Here is a 19,718-nt window from a genome sequence, read left to right as displayed (position 1 = left end):
CTACAGCACTAAAGTCAGAATTATTTCAAGCGGAATTTCTGTTATTCTCTCTCTCTATTTGGTTAATAAGATTTGGTATAAATGCATCTTTGTCTAACAGTTACGACTTGATAATGAAACGAAAAAGTTTTTGAAAAAGCGAAAAAATATTTAACGATTTTGTTAGTTTCTTTTTTAATTGATATTTTTGACAGACTTAGGTAAAAGTATAGCACTTTTGTGTTTTTTTTTAATATAACATTCTTATTTATTTTTGAAGTATTTTTATTTTTATGAGTAGTAAAGATATTGGTCGATTAATTCTTATACCTGCGTCATCCTGTGCATATCTACAGTCTACAGGGTTGCAAATTGATTTAAAAACATCTTAAACATGTCAAAATTTTATTCTATAATATCAATTCTTTTTAAATTTAAGTTTTTTAAGTTTTTTTTAAATGAAATTTGATATAAATTCATCTTTGTCTAACATCAAAGTAGGACAATGTTTTCAAAAAAAAACTCAAAAATGTTCACGATTTTAGTTTTTCAGATATATTTTCAGTGTTTTGTCATTAAATTCTACGATTTCTCTTGTCTCTCATTTATAGAATATTAAGTGAAAATATCTCTTTAGCCGAAACGCATCCGGTAAAGTTGCAAAATTCGGTTAAATATTAATAAGAGGCTGAAGTGTCGCGCTTTTGCAACAGGGTCTCCAAGGCGAACTTTTCCATTTATCAATTAGGGCAATTATCGGTGTTGGTAAACAGCAATTAAATGTGCACTTATTTTAATAAACGAGATAAGTGGAGATATCTCGTGATAAGCGCGAGCAATCAACCGAAAGGATGAAATGTTGCAGATTTCTAACGTTTTCGGTCTAGTGGATGTTGTTGTTGTTCCATCTCGAAATTAAGAAAGCGTGCACTGGTCTCGCGGCTCATAACAATAATTCAGACGTTCGCGTTTATGTAATTATATGAAATCTGGTGTTTTACTATTGAACATATGTGTCAGCGGCGGACGCAAATTACTTTGCATATTTTACCAAAATCGATGGCTTGCTTAAGATTTTATCAAACGATTTTCGTGTGACTGATAAGTGGACGGCTTGATCCATTATTGATAAGAAATTCCGGGGGGCTCGTGCATTATTGAGGCTTCAGTCTCGGAATCAATGGCAACCGCGGATAAATTACAATATTGATTTGGGACGTAATTGACCAATTCTGAAACTTTCATCGAATTAATTATAATTTCAAAATATTACACGTGGAGTTAACGAGAAATTTGGTAAATTGCCGCTCACAAATAAATTAAACAGCTGGGAAGGAAATGAGTGCATGAGATTTCATCAGTCAAAAATTAAATCTGTAATTAGGTACTGAAAATAAAAGCTTGTTAACTATAAAATATAATAAATTTCAAGTTGTTGCATTTTTGTTTCGTTGTGTTTTAATTTTGTGTCTAAAATATTGATGTAAACTGAGATATTATATTCTATCTTTGTTTGTCTAGTGGGACTTGGAATCAATTTATCTTTATCTAACAATGACCAATTCTGAGATGGGTGGTCAAATTTCGTTTCATAAATACTCTTTTTATTTTTATTTACTAAAATAGCGGTGTAAAAAATATTTTATTGATAATAATTCAGCTACAGGGTGTTAAAAAAAGATTGTAAAATATTAAAAAAAAAACAAAAAAGTCAAACGGTTTCGGAAATATCAAAAATTATTCGTTTTTTGAAACATTTATTTGCAATCTGTTCAAACAATAAACAAAAGCTTCTAGTAAAAATTCTAAAAATTTTCACAATCGATTACTTACGTTCGTTACTTTGCGGACCTATGTTTATTAAAACTTTTTTGTTTATTTTGGCCCATATTTCCTTAAATATTTTTTAATTTTTGATTTTTTTAACACCCTGTATAATAATATTTTTCCATTTATTTAAATCAATATTTTTTTTTCATCAGGATTTATATTTTCGCACACCTATTTACGTTTTTTCATTTAGTCCATTTTAGATGTTTGTTTTAGATAATTTTTATTATTTATCTTGTGATATTTACTTATTGGTTTTGGTGCTCCATTCATGTTAATAACATTGTAAATACAAATAACCCATTTAATATTCTAAAAATTTGACGAAAAAAAGTTAAGAAGAGTAATTGTTGTGTAAAAATAGGATAAAAGGGCTCGAGGAAGCGAGAAAGAACCAAAACGTCGCTAGAATTGTTCGTTTTGTCGTTTTTGAGAAATACATTTTTGAATTTTGTGAAAAAACTTGCCTTTTTGTAGAAATACAAAAAAATAATTATCTTTGTTACAAAACTTTAAGCCCCTCATGACTCTGAAATTAAGTTGGCAACAATGACAATTAAATTCAAACGTCACACTTTTGTACTCAACTGGTATTCATTTCCAGGGGGTGACCGCTAACCTAATCTGAACCAATTAATAATATTTCAGCGTTGCCAACTTAATTTCAAAGTCACTATAACTGTTTTCAGATCTATTAAGTCACCCATTTCAATGTTAGAATAGCCATTAAAGCACTCATTGTTTTTATCAGGTTGGCAGAAGTAATTTACTGGATATTAATTGCTATGTTTTGCGACACTGTTATTAAAACATTCCTTTTAAAGTTGAAATGACCTTTAAAGTATCCAATTGAAAATACACCATGCGTTCAAGTGAAATTCTGATCAAAGTAGCCTTCAAAAATGTGACTTGTTAATTTTTTGTACATTACTCAATGTTGCCAACTTAATTTCAAAGTCACAGGTCACTTTGATCACGAATTTCTAACGTCGTGTTAGCACTGCTTTTTTGGAAGGTTGGTAACAGTTTTCAGATCTATAAAGTCGCTTATCTCAGTGCTAAAATAGCCATTACAGCACTCATTGTTGTTGTCAGGTTGGTAGAAGCAATTTAGTGAAGATTTATTGCTGTGTTTTGAGATGTTATTATTAAAACACTCATTTGAGTGTTGAAACGAACTTTAAAGCATTTAATTGAGAATACAAGTAAACTCCTGATCAATGTGGCTTTGTGACTTGTCAATTTTCAATACATTACTCAATGTTGCCAACTTAATTTCAACGTCACAGGTCACTTTGATCAGAAATTTCTAATGTAATGTAAGCATTGCTGTTTTGCAAAGTTGGTAACAGCACTGTAACTGTTTTCAGCCCCATTATGTCACCAATTTTAGTATTAAAATAATCATTAAAGCACTCATTGTTGTTGCCATGTTGATAGAAGTAATTTCCTGTTATTAAAACACTTCTTTTAGTGTTGAAATGACCTTTAAAGCATCCAAATGAAAATAAACCATGCGTTTAAGTAAATTTCTGATCAAAAGAGCCTTCAAAAATGTGACTTGTCAATTTTCTGTACATTACTCAATGTTGCCAACTTAATTTCAAAGTAACAGGTCACTTTGATCAGAAATCTTTAACGCCGTAAAAGCAAAGTCTTTTGTAAGGTTCGTAACAGCACTGTAACTGTTTTCAGGTCTATTAAGTCACCAATTTCAGTATTAAAATAGTCATTAAAGCACTTATTTGAGAACTTTAAAACATACAATCGAACATGACAAGTTAACTCCTGATCAAAATGGCCTTCAAAAATGTGACTTGTCTATTTTTAAAACACTTTCAATCTTGCCAACTTAATTTCAACGTCAGAGGTAACTTTGATCAGAAATTTCTAATGTCGTGTAAGCACCGTTTTTTTTTTGCAAAGTTGGTAAGAGCACTGTAACTGTTTTCAGGAATATTTATTGCCGTGTTTTGCCACTTTAATACTGTTATTAAAACACTCATTTGAGTGTTTTAATGACCATTAAAGTATCCAACATGCGTTCAATTAAATCCCTGATCAAAAAGGCAGTGAAAATGTGACTTGTCAATTTTGTCTGTCTGTCTGAACATTATTCAATGTTGCCAACCTAATTTCAAAGTCAGAGGCGCAAAATTGAACGCTCTCCTTCCACTTTTAATTTAATATTTCAATATAAATATCAAGTTTGTTTTTGAATGAAGCGTGATTGTGATTATCTTGGCGAAATATGAAATCATCGACCCAGATACAGATAATCATTTTCCGCATCCCAAAGCAGGAAAATCCGAGCTTGTTATCTTATCTCGATTTTTTCGATCGAGAGCATAAAACCCGGAATTGTCTTCGAAATCCCGTTCCGGGCGAATTTCCCAACCTCGGCTCTAATTGCAGCACTGATGCTGAATATACGCAATGTCATTGTTGTACGACACGTCGAACACAAATCGCCACTTAACTTACATCTTCCAATATCAATTTTCCTCGATAATGGCGAGATTGAATTGCATGTACTTTGGATTTATAGCCGGCCATGAGTGTCTGTTTTTTTCGTGTTCCCGGAATGATTATTTTTCCGGAGATCTCGGCCGTTGAAAAAGGGGAGAGCACGCGCCGGAGCAGGTGTTCCGGCGACCGGAGGGCAGGTGGAACGACCATATGCTCTATCTGATATTCAAATGTATCGGTTATTTTCTGTTTGTATACACGAGATAAAATAATTGGACCAACTCTTGTTGCAGAACGTGAATTCGAAATGCAAGGGGTGCTCTTCATGCCTCAGAATCCACAGCAGGGGTCGCCGCCGCCAAACAACACTCTAGGTAAGAAAAATTCGAAAAACAACGTAATTACGCGCCTCAAGGTTGGAGCAATTTACGCGATCAACAAAGAAATGAAGAAAAATGATAAAACGTTGTAATTTTCCCAAATTTTATTTTTGTTATCTGAAAACCAGAAGTCAAACAAGTCAATATTTATTTTCTAATCCGAGCGCGTTTCCTCCTTTTGATTAATTTATCGACGGCCAAAAAGTCGAAACTTTGACCTGGAATGTGGGTCAGGCAGGTGATTAATGTTTTAATCGGCTGTTTGAAAATACGTTTCTCGAGTTTCAGAATATTTGAGAAGCTGTGTCATGCCGTTTCAGAGAAAAATCAACTGATAAGTGCGCAGATGTTGTTGTTAATAATTGTCTGAATAAACAAGTGTGTTATGCATGAATTTAATACCTGAGATAGTGTTTCTCTAGTTCGATTTGTCGCTTAATTCCCTCATCATCATAATAACAAAGAGATTTTCTCAAGTTCTCACATGAAAAAGCACGATAATTTGTTTTTATCTCAGCTAAAAGGTTAACAATCCGTCGGTATTTGGGAGGAAACGAAACCTGGCCTGCGGTTTTTTCCTCGGAATATCTCTCATTGTGGTCCATAATCACTTTCCGCTCCTTGAAGAACAAAACATCGTCGCTTCGATTTTATCGCGTTCCCACCTTCGACAAACAAACTTTTTTCTTCATGAGATTTTCCAATGACACGCCGATGGTTTTCCATAATTTCGTTGCGCAACCACTTTTTAAACAATAAACGACACTATTTGGGTCAAGTAAATGATGTTCGACGATTACGAATGTCACTGACAAAGAATTTTTATCAGGAGGTGATTTCATTGCAGGTACACAAGACTGAAATGGGAGCAAGAGATGTGTATTTTCAATTATTGACTTTTCCTAATCAGTCTGCCGTTCCGAATTTCAATATGACGCACTCTCATTTATTTAATTACTAATTAGATCATTTGGTTTCAAAACGCGCGCCATAAAAATCGCATATTACAGTTAACTGCAACGGCGGACGACCCAATTGGCGCAAGGTGGCTCCAGAAGCTAATTAACGCGACCGATTTACCTCCAATGCCGGGTAAATACCGAAAAAAAACTGAAAAAGAAAATAACTAAATTTGATAGAGTGAAACATTAAAAAATTTCGATTTCTGGACCTAATTTTAAATACTTTTAAGTTTTGATCACTTAAATGGACACTGATAAGAAATTATAAGATATATACCTACCTTTTTTTGTAATTTGTGCTTATAAATGACGGTAGTAAAAATATTTTTGCATATAACGTCAATTTTCAATGTTTGTAGTGACTTATAAGAATTTATTTTAACGCAAGAAAAATATTACCAAACGAAAATTAATTAAAAGCACTTTATTCACAACTAGTTTTTTAAAAATCTGCTTAGTCTTTATTTCTTTTCTACAAAACGGTTTTAATCGATTTTCAAGTTTTCGCAATAATGAGAAAAAATGTAGGATTTATTGCCAAATTCTTCAGGAATTAATTATCTTTAATTGCAAAAATATCAAATTAAAATCGACCAAAGTGTAGATATACAAAATGAAATTTAAAAAGTTATAAAAAATAAACAAAATATTATCAAAAAACAGTTATTTTTATAAGTTCGTAAAAATAGCTATTTTATAAATAAGAATAACATGAATTTTTTTCGCACTCAATAAAATAATGTAGAAAATAGTTATTTTATGTAGTAGTACCACTATTTTTATGGTACTATTTTACTACTATTTTCATTCATACATGAATGAATTTTAATAAAGTAACTATTACGTTTTATTTTGTTGGGCCTGTAAAATAGCTATTTTTGGAAGTGTATACTTACAAAAAAATACTTACCAATACAACAAAACTTTCATTAGCTCGAAACAACGTAAAATATCACATTTAAACTTCTTTATTTGCAATTTTTTAAATGAATTTATTAAAATCTCTTCAAAGAACAGATATTATTGATAAAAAAGAACAAAACCAGTTAAATTTACACATTTATTTTACACAAAATTGAAAAAAAAAACACTTTACCAAAATTTAAGACTCATAAATTTTTCATTTTTTACCAATCGTCAAGTAAGTTGTAAAAATTGAACATTACATTTTCGAAATTAAGCAACAGAGACCCAGGATATTAGACTTTTTACAAGACTATTTACAAATTAGAAAAAATAATGAAATAAAATACCGTTAGCAAAACTAAAAAATAGAGAGAGAAGATATAAAGATTACCATCTTCTGTCCCTGTTTTTCAGTATTGCTAACGGTATTTTATTTAATAATAATTCTTTTTACAAAAACTTTGCAAATATTCTTTGTTTGAAATCAGATAGTTATCAAAACTGCAAAATGTCAAGATTATGAAAAAGATGTTCAGCAAAAACAAAAACAAATTTTTAACATAGGTAAATTTGAAGTTTCTAGACCGAAATTTCAAAATCGAAAGATTTTAGCGAAACAACTTGGAAAATTGTCGTTTTAGGTCATAATAATGCTACTTGAGCCAATTCCTAACGATTACTTAGCAAAAATTCAAACACAATTCAATTTAAATAAAAAAAATATTCTTTTGTAAATCAAAAATGTAAGTTAACAGTAAAAAAATAATTCTCATGTTGATAAAATATTGAAATATTTGAAATATGTATTAAACACCACACTTTATGGACTACTTTGACATATTGTAACGACATTTGAGTCTGAAAAAGTAATGCTTTACAGACTATTTTGAGTTATTTTGCGAACGATTTATTAAAAAAAAACATTATTTTAATTTTAAATTCTAAAAAATAGATTTGGTTGAAATAAATTCGTCAAAAGTTATGTGTGCCCAAATTTTACATTGAAAACTATGATCTTTTTGGCAGTAACACTGTCACATTCCAAACAACATTTAAATATTATAAAATAACTAAAAAAAATAAGTAAAAAATATTTACAGTTTATTTTACAACTCCTCGGATTATATCACTTATATAGTTACAAAACAGATTCAATCCTATCAAAAATCGAAATCAAAATTACTAAAAACAAACAAAATAATAAAGAAAAATAAAGAAAAACGATAAAAACCGGTTGAGTGCCTATTTGATTTAAATTTTTCCTTAAGAAAAAGATTTTCAAAAGCGAAGAAAAAATCAAATTTGCTATTTATTACTATTCAATTTTACAGTTTGGATTTCTAAACTCGAAGAACTTAGTTTTAATTTAGAATTCAGTAGAAGGAAATTGGAACTTAGTAGGAGATTTTCCAGTTTTGATTTCCAAACATGAAGAATTTAGATCTATTTTATTAAAATTTAGTATGTAGAAGGAAATTGGAATTTGGTTTAATTTTTTTAAATTTTAGTTTCCAAACTCGAAGAATTTAATTCTAATTTAGCAGAAGGAAATTGGAATTTAAAAAAAATTAGCAAAAAAAACAAACTCGAAGAATTTAGTTCTAATTTAAAATCTGCAGAAGAAAATTGGAATTTAGTGAAAAATCTTCCAGTTTTGAGAAGAATTTAAAATTGAGCAGAAGAAAATTTAAATTTAGTGGAAGATTTACCAGTTTCGATTTCTAAACGCTAAAATACCAAAATAAATTCAATCCTATCAAAAAATCGAAATCAAAATTATTAAAAACAAACAAAATAATGTTTAAACTATAAAGAAAAACGCCAAAAATCGGTTAAGCGCCTATATTATTAAAATTGTTATTTTTCCTTTTTTATTTATTAATTTTTTTAGTTGTAAAAATTCGCTTTTCAAATTGTATTTAAAAAAGTATTGTTTATTTAGTATCAAGAATACACAAAAAGTGTTCGTATCGTCATATTTTACCAAAAAATTTCTATTTGACTTTATTCCCCCCCACCCAGCATTTTTTTAGTTCCTCCATTATCTGTTGATTCAGTAATTTGTAACAAATTGTCTACAATTTCCCCCAATCAATACCCAATCACGGATCTAGACCACCATTGCGCCATAAAAAATTCCTAATCGCATTAACGTGAAAAATAAAATATGAATGAAACCAAGTAGCAGCTCACGCCACCGCACATTTCCGGGATATGTCCTCCAACTCAAGTAAACAATAATTATCTCCAGCATTTTGACATTTCCCTCTTTCCAGTTCCCGATATTACCATGGAGGTAGAACCCGAATCCAGGAAGGAGGAAAGCACCCAAAGCGACTCCGGCATCTTCTCCGCCACCAACACCACCGCCACCATGGACCCTTGCGACACCGACAACCGCAGCGACTGCAGCTCCCCCGAACGCAAGTACGTCTGCCCCATCTGCGACACCATGCTGACCTCCCAGCACGAATTCACCCTCCACATCCGATCTCACAACAACGAAACGGAGGCCCAAGACGACAAGGGCTTCACGTGTCGCATTTGCTCCAAAGTACTCAGCTCGAGCTCGAGTCTGGACCGACATGTCTTGGTCCACAGCGGCGAAAGACCCTTCCATTGCCGCTACTGCGGCGACACCTTCACCACCAATGGAAATATGCACCGCCACATGCGGACCCACACCCACAAAACCGACAATTACGAATCCGACGGGAGCACCGACAGCGGAAGCTCCAAAAGCACCGAATTCAACAACAATAAAGTCGAGTCGAAGAAACGCAAACTGGAAAACTCGAGTGACAACGAAACACAGTTTTACAAATGTCCCGTTTGTGACCGGACCGATTTTGACTCGATTGTGGCCCTGGAAACACACTTGGAGGACAATCATCCAGATTATCCCGCCAAGTGTGGGCAATGCAACCAAATCTTCCAAAACAACAAGCTTTTGACCATCCATCGCAACACGGTTCATTCCAGTACCAAGAAACACACTGTTTCTGGGTTCAAAGACTTGACTTTTGTCGACTTCTCCAGCGAGAAGTTTCCTTATATCGCGCGGTATGAGTGCGAGAAGAACCTCCACACGGCTTCCGATGGACTCACTTTCCAATGCAAGACCTGCACTAGGGCGTTCCCCTGCTCCAGCTCCTTGCAAATCCACGAAAAAGACTGCTTGAACCAACACAATGGGCTGGATTTGAGCAAAACCCAAGTCTCCGAGAAGGACATCAGGAGGAATGAGTTCTTCTCCCGACTTAACTTGCAAGATAACTCCCCCGAAAAGTTCATTCCTCCTCAAATGAGCGAAACTTCGACCAAACTCAGACAACAACTTTTGTCCAAAGTCATGACCAATGACTCGAAAGACCTGGCAGATATCCAGAGTATCATCTCGATGACCACCAATGGAAGTCTCTTGCAACAACTTCGCACCAAGAACGATTTAACTCACGAGACTCAGAAAACAGAACAGGAGGAAGAATCTCAGGATTTGTTCGCAGTGGAGTTCCGGAAGATGAAACTCCGAGGGGAGTTTCCTTGTCGTCTTTGCACGGCAGTTTTCCCCAATTTGCGGGCCTTGAAGGGGCACAATAGGGCCCATCTCAATGGTAACAACAATGGGATGTATCGGTGCAACATGTGCCCCCATTCGTCCATCGATAAAGCAGCTTTGATAAGACACATGAGGACCCATAACGGGGACCGACCATACGAATGCTCTCTTTGCAATTATGCCTTCACCACCAAAGCCAACTGTGAACGGCATTTGAGAAACCGACATGCGAAAACAACACGTGAGGAGGTCAAAAAAGCCATAATCTACCACCCATCCGAAGACCCCACCAACGAGGATTTAAATAAGTTGGCAGAGCCCCGGAAAACTACCACTGATGTGACCCCGGAGAAACCCCTCACTCCCTTGATCCCCACTCTCCTCAAGGAAACGCTCAATGTCCCCCTTCCGAAAGAACCCCCACTCTTCTCCAATATCATCAGGAGTGAGAATTTGAAAAGTCTCAAAGAACGCCCCCCAAATGGCCAATTCTCCCCTTACTTACCCTATAACTTCTCGCCTAAATCCTCAAACGTGTCAACTCCTCATTTGTCCTCAAAAATCCACGTCAAGAATTTAGAGGAGCTCAAAGAGCAGCAATCGGATCAGGAATGTGAGGATCAAGAGGAGGAACCAATGAATCTAGTCCTGGATTTGAGTAAGAAGAAAGAGGTCAAAAACGAGCTCCCTCAGGATTTGTCCAAGAAAACTCCAAGTCCCTCACATGTGAGGGATTTATTTGCCCAACAACTACTCAAAAGTCCTCCGAAAATCGATCCGGCGGCTCTTTACGCCTCACTTTACCGGAGTAGTTTTCCGGGGTTCACCGGATGGCCCGGATTGCCTCTAAACCCGCTCATTTTCTCCTCCCTGCAACCTCCCATTCTTCCCCCGGAGTCGCACGAGATGAAAGAGAGGTTGCAGAGGTACCAGTTTTGTGGCGGGTCAATGATCAGTGACAATTTTACTGAACGATTGAAGACGTTTCAAAATCCGGGTTTTGCGCCCGATTTGAAGAAACCGGAGGATTTGAAACCGTTGAGCTTGAATGTGGAGTCGAGTTTTGGAGACAATTACAAATTGCAGAGTCCTATTGCCAAGCCCGATTTGACTCAGTCCCCGAATTCGGTCAAAATGGTGATCAAAAATGGGGTTTTGATGCCGAAACAGAAGCAGAGGAGGTACAGGACTGAGCGTCCCTTCACCTGCGAACACTGCTCAGCGAGGTTCACTCTCAGGTCGAACATGGAGAGACACATCAAGCAACAACATCCTCAGTTTTGGTCGCAACGCCAAAGAGGAGTGAGCAACCCAGGGCGCAAAAGCCAACTGAAGAGTTACTGTGATCTCAGTATACCAAACTACGAAGTACCAAAAACTCAGGATTATGACGATACCAAAGAACACATGGATGAGAAAATAAAGTTTGCGATTTTGGCCCAACATCTGAGGGTTAATCAAGAAATCAAGAAGGATGATGATGAAGATGGTGATCTTGTGATCGACGAGAACGCCGAAAAGGTTGATTTGAAGACTGAAGATAACAACCAAAGACATTTTGAGACGGGATTTGAACGAAGTAAGATTCTAGAGGAGAAACTCAGGGAGTTGCATGCGAAACAGATCAAGTCGGAGAAAGTGAAGAATGAAGAGAGTCAGGATTTGGTACCAGTGTCCAGGCTTTTGGACAATGCTTCCCAACAACAGTTCAAGGAGTTTTTCAAACGCGAGGGGGAGGAGCCGGAAGTGGGAGGCGCCAGCGAGGAGGATGAAGAAGGGTTGGTCGCCAGTGGGAGCACTAGCGAAGGGAACATCTCAGGAACGGACGAAAATAAGTAAGTCTTTTCTGTGTTTCTTTCAAATACTTGTAATTTCATTTATACCTTAAAAAAAATAATTAACGCGTCAAAGCTAGAATTTAGTTTTAATCTAGAATTCAGTAGAAAAAAATAGATTTTACTAGAAAATATTATCCAAATTCGCACAACTTAGTTGTAATTTAGAATTCAGTAAAAAGAAATTTAGAATTCATCAATAAAAGGAAATTGGGGATTAGTAAAAAATTTCAGTTTTGATTTCCAAACTCGAAACATTTAGTTCTAATTTAGAATTCAGAACAAAAAAATATTCCAATTTTAATTTTCAAACTCCAAGAAATTAGTTCTAATTTAAAATTTCGCAGAAGAAAATTTAGATTTCAGTAGAAAGAAATTGAAATTTAGTAAAAAATTTTCCAATTTTGATTTCCAAATCCGAAGAATTTAGTTTACATTTTAAAATTCAGTAAAAGGAAAGTAAAATTTAGTAAAAATATCCAGTTTTGTTTCCAAAAATAAGAAATTTAGTCCTAATTTAAAATTCAGTAAAAGGAAATTGAAATTTTGTAGAAAAGTTTTCAGTTTGATTTCCAAACTCAAAGAAATTAGTTCAAATTAAGAATTTATTAGAAGGGAATTAGAATTTAGAAGAAATTTTTCCAGTTTTGATTTTCAAACTTAAAGAATTTAGTTCTAATATCCAAACATAAATAACTTAATTCTAATTTAGAATTTATTAGAAGGAAATTGGAACTTAGAAAAAATCCGAAGAGTTTTAATTTAGAATTCAGTTTTTTTCTTCAATTCAATTTTCTGGTTTTGGTTTCCAAACCTAATTAACTCAGTTTTAGTTTAGAATCCAATAGAAGAAAATTGAAAATTTCCAGTTTTGACTTCCAAATTCAAAGAATTTAGTTTTAATTTAAAATTCAGAAAAAGAAAATTTGAATTTGGTAGAAAATCTTCCAGTTTTGATTTACAAACTTGACGAATTTAGTTCTAATCTAGATTTAGTAGAATAAAACTAGTTTTAGTAGAAAATGTTGCAGTTTTGATTTCGAATTTAGTATTTAGTTCTAATTTAAAATTCAACAGAAGGAAGTTGAAATTTTGTAAAAAAAACTGCAGCTTTGGTTTTCAAGCACGAAGAATTTAATTCTAATTTAGAATTCAGTAGAAGGAAATTGGAATTTAGTAAAAAATCCAGTTTTGATTTTCAAAGTCGAAAAAATTACTTCTAATTTAGAATTCCGTAGAAAAAATTTGGAATTTAATAGAAAATCTTAAAGTTGGAAAAAATTGGAATTTAGTAGATTTTCCAATTTTGATTTCCAAACATGAAGAATTTAGGTCTACTTTATCGGAATTCAGTCGAAAATTTTCCAGTTTTCAACTCCAAACTCAAAGAAATTAGTTCTAATTTAGAATTCAGTGGATTAAATTGGGATTTATTAAAAAAATTCTAATTTTGATTTTTAAACTCAAATAACTTAGTTCTAGTTTAGAATTCAATAGAAGAAAATTTCCAGTTTTGACTTCCAAATTTGAAGAATTGTTTTAATTTAAAATTCAGAAAAGAAGAAACTAGAATTTACCAGAAAATCTTCCAGTTTTGATTTCCAAACTCGAAGAATTTAGTTCTAAATCCTAATTTCGAATTCAGATCTGATTCCTAATTTAGAATTCAGTAGAAAGAAATTGGAATTTAGTAGATTTTCCAATTTTGATGTTCCGAAGAACATGAAAAATTTAGGTCTAATCCATAAGAATTCAGTAGAATGATATTGGAATTTAGTGGAATTTTTTTTAGTTTTGGTCTACAAACTCGAAGAATTCAGTTCTAATTTAGAATTCAGTAGAAGGAAATTGGAATTTAGTAGAAAATTTTCTAGTTTTCATTACCAAACTCTAGTTTAGAATTCAGTTGAAGAAAACTGAAATTTGGTAGAAAAATTTCCAGTTTTGACATCCAAACTTAGAATTCAGTAGTAGGAAATTGTAATTCAGTAGAAAATTCAGGTTTTTGCAATTTTGTGTTTCAAGTTTTGAATGAATTTTCCAGATCCGAGTCGGAGGCCGCCGCCCCCGCCAAGAAGAAATCCGCCTACTCCATGGCCCCCAACCGCGTGAGTTGCCCCTTCTGCAGCCGCAAATTCCCATGGAGCTCCTCCCTCCGCCGCCACATCCTCACCCACACCGGTCAAAAACCCTTCAAATGCAGCCATTGCCCTCTCCTCTTCACCACCAAATCCAACTGCGACCGCCACTTGCTGCGCAAACACGGCAACAACGCCACCACCATCACCAACGACGCCGTCAACAACAACACCAACTACTTGATGCGCAACGTCCCCGAACGCCCTTTCAAATGCTCCAGCTGCCCTAGCAGCACCTTCTCCACCTACTCCAACCTCAAAAAGCACATCAGTTGCAAACACTCCGGGGACGACATCAAGGCCCAAGGCTACGAGGCCGGCAGCTCCGAGGACGAGAAACTCCCCCCAAGCGAGACCAAACCCGACTGGGAGGAGCCCAAAAAGGGGCCCACTGAGGCCCCAATGGTGCAAACCTCCGACCTGCCCTTCAAGTGCCACTTGTGCGACGGCTCTTTCGGGGAGCGCCAGGACGCCCTCGACCACATCAAAGACAAGCACTTCACCGAGTACGATTTACTCATGTCGAAGAATGCGTTGGACAACAACGCGACAACCCCTGAGGAAGGGGGCCACCACGAGGACGAAGAGAACGACATGAGGGGCAAATTCCCGGATTACTCCAACCGGAAGGTCATTTGCGCCTTCTGCATGCGCCGGTTTTGGTCGGCGGAGGACTTGAGGAGGCACATGAGGACCCACACGGGGGAGCGCCCCTTCAGCTGCGACATCTGTCGACGCAGATTCACCCTCAAACACAGCATGCTGCGTCACCGGAAGAAGCACAACGTCAATTTTGACAGCGAGGTGGTGGGGAGCGACGAAGACAACAACGCCCCCTCGAATTTCGAGAAATTCGCCAAAATTGACAACAACAACATGCAAAATAAGGAGGAATCGGATGGGAATGAAGGTAGCGACTTGATTAGTAAGTTATTGGGGATCAGGGATAGGTCTATTATCGATAAGGTACTAACGGCATCTGCCGACGATGCCGCTAAACTACTTGGGGTCAAAAACGGGGAAAAAGAGTAATTCGTGTAATGTAGATTATTTATTTATTGTGTTTTGTAAATTTTGTACCTTTTAGTGTAGGCTTGATTGTAACACTCCGTCTAGTCAACGAAAATGAGGAAATAGCTGTAAAAACGAAGCAAAATGAGTATAGACTAGTTTCATGTGTATAAAACTTAATTTCGTTGTAAGCATAAATTAATTAATATATTTTTGTACATAACAAATATAATACGGTCTAGAATACCAAATAACCAGGTTATAACCGGCGGTTTTCCAAAAACCGGCGTTGGGTTTGACTTGTCGAATAAAGTGTCTTAAATATTGCCTTTAGTATTAATATCACTGTAAAGTAAGCAATATGTTTGTATGAAAAATGCACCCCAGGTGCCAAGCAGGAGGCTTGTTGCATTTTGTATGGTTAGAACGACACGTTTTTATTTCTTGTTGCACTTATTGATTAGTATTGTATTATTCACATTCACGCTGTGTCTTAAAAGTATTTACGGCTTGCGGTGCGATTGGGAAAATCGCACTCACGGAGCATTTTAGCAATTTGAAAGCAATGAGAGTGATTAGTGTTACAGATTTGATGCTTTAAAAATGGTTATTATTGTAATGCGTTCTCGTTTTCCATCAATTTTAGGTATGCCATATTCCTGTAGACTATAATGTTGTATTTAAGTTAGTGTAAAATGACATTATAACCTATTATATTTGTTTGAATAAACCTTCATTTCAATAAATGATAATGCTCATAAACTCTGTCTTTTACTGCACCTTTATCATTAAACTTGTCAGTGACTGTACAAACCCCTAGTGACTTTTCAATTGTCACTAGCCAAGATGTTGACGTTGACATTTCACTATTTTTAGGTTACCCGTTATAAATTTTGCATTTTTACGAAAATGGCACGCACCAGTTACAATTTACTCGAATTAGACGTCGACAAGTTGTTTGAGGATCACAAAATTGAAGAAATTATCGAAATAGAGAAACTACTTGATGCGGAAATCGAGCGGAAACGGGTGGAACTTCGCTCCATGGTTGGGTGCGTTTTTGGCCCCTTTAACCCCATTTGAGGCACCTCTCAAGCTCGACTTTTGCAGAGACCGCTACAAAGACGTCTTGGCCGCGTCCGACGCTATCAAAAACATGAAAACAATCTCGCAACAAATCGTAGACAACATCCAACACATCACCGATATTTGTGGGGATTTGATCGAAAGTAGGGGCGAAAACCCCCCCAGAGTGCTACATGAGATAGACAAGTAAGTGAGTGGCGATTTTACCCCAAAACTGACCCCAGAAATCACAGGGAAAGTAACGAAGAAAGAGTTTTAATTGTCCAAATAAGACTGGCGATATTTATGAATGAACAGATATGGACCGCACTTGATGGGGGCGATAATCTAACAGCCGCACAATTCTATTTACTAGCACAACATATTCACATGGGTTTGGCACTTGCACTTCGCCTGGGACCAAAATTAAGACACTTTTCCAGGTTTGAGTCTAACAAAGAGAGAATATTTAGATAAATTGCCCCTTTTGAAACAAATCAAAGCCAATTTGGGGACCCTACGAGACCAGATTTTCGATCGAATTAAACAAAAGTTGGAGTTTGTGGAAATTACGGCCGAGGTAACGAAAAAATCTATAGGGCACAAAGTGAGGTTATGTGTTTCAAATACGTTTCATAAATCACAAACAAGTAAAAGTTTTACTAATTTTACTTAATTTGCGTTAGTTGGGCACACGTGTGGTGAAATTTCGATCAATCACTGCCAATTAGCCCGAAAACTAGCACCGAAATAAAAGTGAGGTTAGGTTTGACTTTGCAATTTTCAGGAAACTAGCAGTAATTTAAACGCGTTGCTCTTCCTCCGAAACCAAAGCGCCACCGATTTGTTGAATATTTTCATAGATCACCGTAAAATTGCCCTAAACACGGTCATAAATTCGTCACACGCTAGCGTGAGGGTTCAGATAAGTGCAATGGTGCGGTGTCTCATCACCACAATACATTTACTACACGACTGTTTTATGTGTAAGTTGTGAAAATATCAAAAAAACCTTGTTAGTGTTTTTGTAAAATTGTTAGGTTTTGGTAATAGTAAAAAAGGCTTGATTTGGCAACAACTTGAAAACATCGTTGAAGATGAGTCAATTCCGACGTTATCAAAGACCGAGTTACCTATAACCCCCCTTGTTGCGTATATACCGGATGTTATCAAGCAATTTCGGCCGAAATATAAAAGTCTTGTGGGGGAATCAGCCCCCGAAAATGTTAAATTGGGTGAGTGGTTGGGTAGTACGAAAGAATCGGTTCGGAAAGGGTTGGAGAGTTCGTTGAAGCTTGTAACTAATGTAAAGGGGCTGCATATTATTCGTGAAGAGGCGTTAAAAATAGGTAAAAGTTCAATTATGCTCTAGCAAAGTTGCAATAATTGTTTTTTTGTGTGTCAGAATTGCCAATTGATTGGGATAGGATATGTTCCGAGTCAAATTTACCGGAAAATTTCAACGTCTGGTATTATTTTTTCCAAAATTTGATCACGAAACGTGCCAGTGAGTTGATTTCAAAAAAAGTCTCCTCTATTATTAAAGACTTAGAAAACGAAATTAGGGGAGTTTTGAGTGGTGATTTAGAGCACAGCGAGACTGACCTCAGGTGGTACACCTGGGTGGAGGACCCCACCGACGTCAGCCGAACTGAAAACAAACACACAGGTGAGGGTTTCCCCCAAATTTTTGGTCCCTAATAAATATCCGAAGGTTTATCGATGAAAACCTTGGGCTACTCGCAAAACGTCGTAAATCTTTGCGAAAAACTCGACGAGAAATATTTCGAATTGTTGGTGGACGTGTCTCAGTATTTGTACGGCAAAGACCTCACCGACGACGTAACTATTTTCCCACAATTGAAAAATAAGAAAAAGTTTGTGGATAGAGAGGAGTTGGAGAATCACCTTCGAATTGAAAGTACAAAAAATGCAACGGCCTTAACAGTATTTTTGCACGATTTTATCACAAATGGGGGCCACAGTGTGGCAATGTCGCTGATTTGTGCCCGATTTTTGCAAGCGGTGACCAATTTGTGCCCCCATTTTACCAAGTGTTGCACGACAGAGGACTGGACCCGGATTTGTGGACATTTCACCAAGTCCAGTGTCCAGTTTTGGGACAATTGGATCGAGAGTTGTGTCCAGGAGACAGACAAGACGGCGAGGGGGCTGTTCAGTGACGTCAGTGTGTGTTCCATGATTTCTGTCCTTTTGGTAAGTAATTTAATTTTTTGGGTTGTGAAAATTAGTTTTTTTATTAGAGGTGGGAGTCGATCGAAATCCAGGAGCAAACCGACGAGAAAGTCTTCAAATCGCAGATTAAGGTCCCCCTTAAGCCCTCCCTGACCCTCCACCACCTTTTCATGAAACTCAACGACGACCTTAGTCACGTCCTCCCCCACACCCTCCCCAAGCAAGTCCACTTGAAATTCATCGAGAAAAATATGGAAACGGTCCTCCACCACTACAAACTCCTCCTTGACCACAATTTGAATCAAAATCAGGCCCTCCAACTCCTCTTCGACGTGAAATTCCTCACGACTTTCAGTATCCCGAGAGAAAATTCCACTTTGGTTTCCTTGTCGCAAGAAATCTGTGATAAACTACGGGGGAAAATCGACCCGTTTGACCTCGACGTGTTCTACGCCTACTTGCAGAACAACGTCAAAAGGGCAGTTTTGCAATTGCAGGTCATCATGGGGTGTCTTTTGCCCAATTCGGCCCAATTGGCCAATTTGGGGGTGGGGGAGAAGTTCAAGGACCAGGAGAAGGAGCCGTCGGTGATGGCCTTGAGCGTTCCTTCGGTGGCTTTCCCCCTGTTTTGCACTTTTGCACACCAAATGCCGGTGCAGAAAGCCCCAATGGTGGACGTGCAAGAAGTGAAGGTAAGGTGGGTCCAAGGTTGCAAATTTTACAATTTTTTTGTAGATTTGCAGTCAAGGGTTTACGATTTAAGGGTAATTGTGTGTGTTTTGACGTGATTTAAACTAATTACTGCGTTTTTTGTATTAACAAGAATTAAAACGTGTGGTAGGCAACACATTATACAAGCTGTATTTTGGGTTGCCTGCATATCATGACTTTTTGTAAATTCTTGGGGTTTTTGTAGGTTTCTTCGCCAAAGCCGACGAAAACGACACCAAAAAGGTCGCAAGACGCCACGGCAGCGATCCGGTCTAGTGCAGCCGCCTTGTTCGGGGGCCTAACAACAGACTGGTTTTCATAGCAGTGTCATACTCCCACCTCCAAATATTATACGTTTTTGTACTTGTAAATATGTATTCATAAGCCTTAAAAATAGACAAATAATATTTAATAAGCTCGCTTCTTTATTTTTTAACAAGTTAAATAAAGTGGTTTAGGCAACACACTATACACTCGTTTTCATATGAGAAAGGAACCCACCCTAAAAATTATTTTTTAAGTAAATGTGTACCCTAGGAAGCAAAAAATAATTAAAATTAACAACGTAATTAACATAGCGGAGCAAACTTTGTTTTTATCAATAGTGATGTGATTAAATGTGTTTAAATGACATTAATGACAGTTGTTGTGTGAATCTGCCTTTAAGTTAAGATGCA

General features: G+C 36.3%; 2 protein-coding genes across 4 annotated transcripts in view; both read left to right on the top strand.

Annotated features, from left to right (window-relative positions):
- The window catches only part of LOC123011209 (ras-responsive element-binding protein 1), a 22,869-nt gene extending 7,038 nt beyond the window's left edge, over positions 1 to 15,831 (top strand). Inside the window, exons 2-4 of the mRNA XM_044408557.1 lie at positions 4,572 to 4,652; positions 8,803 to 11,920; positions 13,965 to 15,831. Of these exons, the coding sequence (XP_044264492.1) occupies positions 4,586 to 4,652; positions 8,803 to 11,920; positions 13,965 to 15,090 (4,311 nt within the window). The 5' untranslated portion in view covers positions 4,572 to 4,585 and the 3' untranslated portion in view covers positions 15,091 to 15,831. The remainder of the gene's footprint in view (positions 1 to 4,571; positions 4,653 to 8,802; positions 11,921 to 13,964) is intronic.
- A 91-nt stretch (positions 15,832 to 15,922) lies between these two features.
- Positions 15,923 to 19,456, top strand: LOC123010773 (conserved oligomeric Golgi complex subunit 1). Of its 3 annotated transcripts, XM_044407881.1 has the most exons (11): positions 15,923 to 16,121; positions 16,180 to 16,341; positions 16,389 to 16,528; positions 16,578 to 16,714; positions 16,922 to 17,120; positions 17,175 to 17,483; positions 17,540 to 17,803; positions 17,849 to 18,351; positions 18,399 to 19,022; positions 19,066 to 19,094; positions 19,247 to 19,456. In XM_044407881.1, the coding sequence occupies exons 1-10, from the start codon at positions 15,979 to 15,981 to the stop codon at positions 19,090 to 19,092; spliced, it is 2,508 nt and encodes an 835-aa protein (XP_044263816.1). In that variant the 5' UTR covers positions 15,923 to 15,978; the 3' UTR covers positions 19,093 to 19,094; positions 19,247 to 19,456. The 3 variants fall into 3 exon arrangements, with proteins under 3 accessions (XP_044263816.1, XP_044263814.1, XP_044263815.1); XM_044407879.1 differs by lacking the exon at positions 19,066 to 19,094; XM_044407880.1 differs by lacking the exon at positions 19,066 to 19,094 and having other exon boundaries at positions 18,399 to 19,027.
- Positions 19,457 to 19,718: the final 262 nt, after the last annotated feature.

Source organism: Tribolium madens, unplaced genomic scaffold (genome assembly GCF_015345945.1).
Source record: "Tribolium madens isolate multiple individuals breed KSU strain unplaced genomic scaffold, Tmad_KSU_1.1 Scaffold_91;HRSCAF=231;Tcas5.2_LG7, whole genome shotgun sequence".
NCBI classification, from domain to species: Eukaryota; Metazoa; Arthropoda; class Insecta; order Coleoptera; family Tenebrionidae; genus Tribolium; species Tribolium madens.
Note: the sequence above shows the minus strand (reverse complement) of the source record. Positions and strands in the feature narration are given on the sequence as shown.